The sequence below is a fragment of the Neomonachus schauinslandi genome, chromosome 2 (genome assembly GCF_002201575.2).
Source record: "Neomonachus schauinslandi chromosome 2, ASM220157v2, whole genome shotgun sequence".
Lineage (NCBI taxonomy): Eukaryota > Metazoa > Chordata > Mammalia > Carnivora > Phocidae > Neomonachus > Neomonachus schauinslandi.
Genome location: NC_058404.1, coordinates 44,203,796 through 44,207,024, shown reverse-complemented (window position 1 = coordinate 44,207,024; position 3,229 = coordinate 44,203,796). Strand labels below are relative to the sequence as shown.

The window sequence follows — 3,229 nt, the reverse complement described above, 5'->3', positions numbered from 1 at the left end:
GGGGGGGGGGGGGGGGGGGGGGGGGGGGGGGGGGGGGGGGAGGATGATAAGTGGAGTAAGAGCACCTCGGGGGACTTCTGTCTTCCTTGTTGAAAAGGGTAGCGGGTGCAGACAGAGGACCACAGGCCGAGAAAGGGCAGCTCTAAGAGGAAGGCGAGGCTGCCAGCTGTCGTCCTGCTCTCTCTGTGCCTTAGAGATTACTCTTTTCCCCCGGGCCGGGGCCCATCAGTCACTGCCTAGCTCTGCTCCGGGCAAGGTCTTCCCCGAGCACTCCGTCCACCCTGGGGAAGGTGGGTAGATTTAGCCAAAAAGAAAAAGAAAAAAAATACAGGATGCTGAGTTAAATCTGAATTTCAGACAAACAAGGAATGAATTTTTAAGTATGCTTCATGCAATGCTTGGGACAGACTTACAAATTATTTGTTTTTATCTCAAATTCAGGTTAAGCTGGGCATCCTGGATTGTAGCTGGCAATCATGCGCAGAGGGTGCTGGAGGCCCAGGGTTTGGGAAACAAGAGCGTGGGAATACACTTGTGACCACTTCCCTCAGCTTCTCCCCAGTGCCCCGGGCTGCGCCCTTCTTGCCCTGCTGCCAGGCCTGTCCATACTTGCCCCAGAAGAGGCACCTCCCCCCACACCCCTGTGCTTTCTCCCCTGGAGGAGCACCTGGGCACCAACCGGGGATTTCTCACCCATACTCTGCTCCCGCAAGATCCAGGCGCTTAGGAGCAGGGAGAAGCCTAGCCATATGCCCTGCCCCTCAGCCTCTGCCACAGCTGGGGTTCTGGGGAGGAGACTGGAAGAAGGACATGGACACTTGGGCCAGTCTCAGCCCCAGCAGCTGGGGTGACCTGGTGTGAAGGAAAGAAGCATTAAGGCCTCAGTCATGGGGTCAGGAGAGCCTGTGGAAAAAGAGGGGTGGGTGGAGGAAGCGGGCAGCCCACCCGACAGGGCACTTCCTTCCTGCGTGTGAGTGAGGAGGCAGAGTTATGCCAAATAAAGGGCCCTGGGGAAGGAGACCAAAGGCAGTCCTTGACCCAGTCCAGACTCAGTCCCCGTTGTTCCCTGGGGAGCAGCCTCTTTCCAGACACTCTGCTAACATCCAGCGAGGACCCAGAAGGCGCCCCAGACACTCTGACACCCTCAGCCCAATGACCAAGGTCCTCACTTGCTGTCTCCACTTCCCCAGAGCGGGCCTCCCTGTCAGGCCCTGCCAGCTCCCAGTCCATGGTTGTCCCTCACTGCCTTCCTCTGGTCTGTTCGTCCTTCCAGGCTCTTGGAAAATGGACAGATTCCTGAACCGCTTCCACCTGAGCGAACCTGAAGCAAGCACCCAATTCATGACCCAAAATTACCAGGACTCACCCAATTACCAGACCCCCGGAGCCGGAAACAGTGAGCCGAAGGATAAACCCAAGTAGAGATAACCGCCTGCCAGACATCAGGCTTCACGCTGCGGGTGTGTGTGTCCACAGTGCCCACCAGCGACGGTCTGGCTATGGCACCCCCGCTGGGTATGGCACCCCATCTGGGTATGGAACCCCTTCTCTTCCAAATTAAAAAAAAAATCATCCAGGGCTTACTGGTTAGATGTGTTCTTTCCTAACCTGTCGTCTTTCAAAAACTAAGAAGAAGAAATCAATCACCGTCCAGCACTGGGACCTGGGGCTTTCCTGTAAACGCAAGTGTGTGTATGTTGTGGGGGGGGGGGGGGTTGCTGGGAGAGATGGATAGGCAGGAAGTGAGGGTCCCTAGGCCTCAACTGTCACTGAGGCACTGTGGCCTTGAGTAAATCACAAGTCCTCTCTAAAGTTCTGCTCCCTCAGTTGTGAAATCAAGGTAGGAAGGAGACTTGGGGCAGTTGGTTCATCACCATGGTCCCTTCCAACTCTGACATTCAGCATCATTCGTTCGGCAAATATTGTCAGCACCTGGTATGGGCCTGACTTTTTTTTTTTTTTTAAGATTTTATTTATTTATTTGTCAGAGACAGCGAGCACAAGCAGCAGGAATGGCAGGCAGAGGGAGAGGGAGAAGCAGGCTCCCCACTGAGCAGGGAGCCCGATGCGGGACTCGATCCCAGGACCCTGGGATCATGACCTGAGCCGAAGGCAGACGCTTAATGACTGAGCCACCCAGGCGTCCCTGTGCCTGACCTTCTGCTAGGTGCTGGGGATACATATGTGAACAGGGCAGACAAAACCTAAGGCTTGCTTCATGGAGCTTACAGTCCAGGATGAGGGGAAACGTTCATCAGATGACCACAGGCAAATGACAACAGATGTGGTGCATGCTGTGAGGGTGTAAGGAGACCTGCTCTGTGGAGGAGCGGCACAGTAAAGGCCCAAGCGAGGCCTCTCTGGGGAAGTGCTGTTTAACTTCAGGGCTGAAAAGTGTGGTAGGGGTTAACGGTGAATGGGGCTGGGGGTTGGAGCCCATGCCAAAGAGAGGGAACACCACCTCCGAGCTCCCGGGGCTGGCAGGGGCTCGCATGGCAGCTTGCAGGCCAATAGCGTGGCCACCTGGACAGATGCGCAGAGACCAGACCACGCCAGGCCTTGCAGCCATGCTGAAATTTTGGATTGTACCCTGAAAGCAATGGAAACCATTGGATAATAAATAGATTGGAGGGGAAGAAAGAGTACAATCTGATTTATGCTTTTAGAAAACTATGAAGGAACTCCTTGGTGTCTGCGAGGCAAGGATTTTCGGCGCCTAACTCCCCTGGATGTCCTCTGAAGGTCACTTGGCTTTCCCACCCAAGGCCCCCTTGGAGGTACCTCTTTTGCTACGGTCTCATTCACGTACTGCACTCTGGTTCCTTGACGACCCCCCCACCCCAGCTCCAGTCCTCTCAGCACCGCCATCCTCTCCCCAGCACCCCCCCCACTCAGTTTCCCTCCAAGAGTTAATAACCCCCCTCTCCCTGGCCAGAATACAGCAGTGTTGGTGACTCACGAGTACACAGTGCCTTGAGATCCCCCAGATGAAAGAGCAGGCTGCAGCTGGGCGCAGGGTTATTACCTTCTCAGAGCCATGCCCCACACTAGCTGGAAGGCAGAGGGGCCCTGGCCAACCGCTCAGCCCAGCTGAGCATATCTTCACTAGTTGGAAGACACGAGTGGTGGGGATCTGAAGAACGCGATGAGGTGGGAGACTGAGTCTGTGAAGGGAATTGGACAACGCTTCCCCGCCTCCCCGCCCCCACGTTGATAGACTTAGCTCCCC

The 3,229-nt window shown here is 55.6% G+C and overlaps 1 protein-coding gene across 1 annotated transcript in view; it reads left to right on the top strand.

Annotated features, from left to right (window-relative positions):
• The window catches only part of PEBP4 (phosphatidylethanolamine binding protein 4), a 199,402-nt gene extending 197,980 nt beyond the window's left edge, over positions 1–1,422 (top strand). The window contains exon 6 of the mRNA XM_021698923.1: positions 1,274–1,422. Within this exon, the coding sequence (XP_021554598.1) occupies positions 1,274–1,422 (149 nt within the window). The remainder of the gene's footprint in view (positions 1–1,273) is intronic.
• Positions 1,423–3,229: the final 1,807 nt, after the last annotated feature.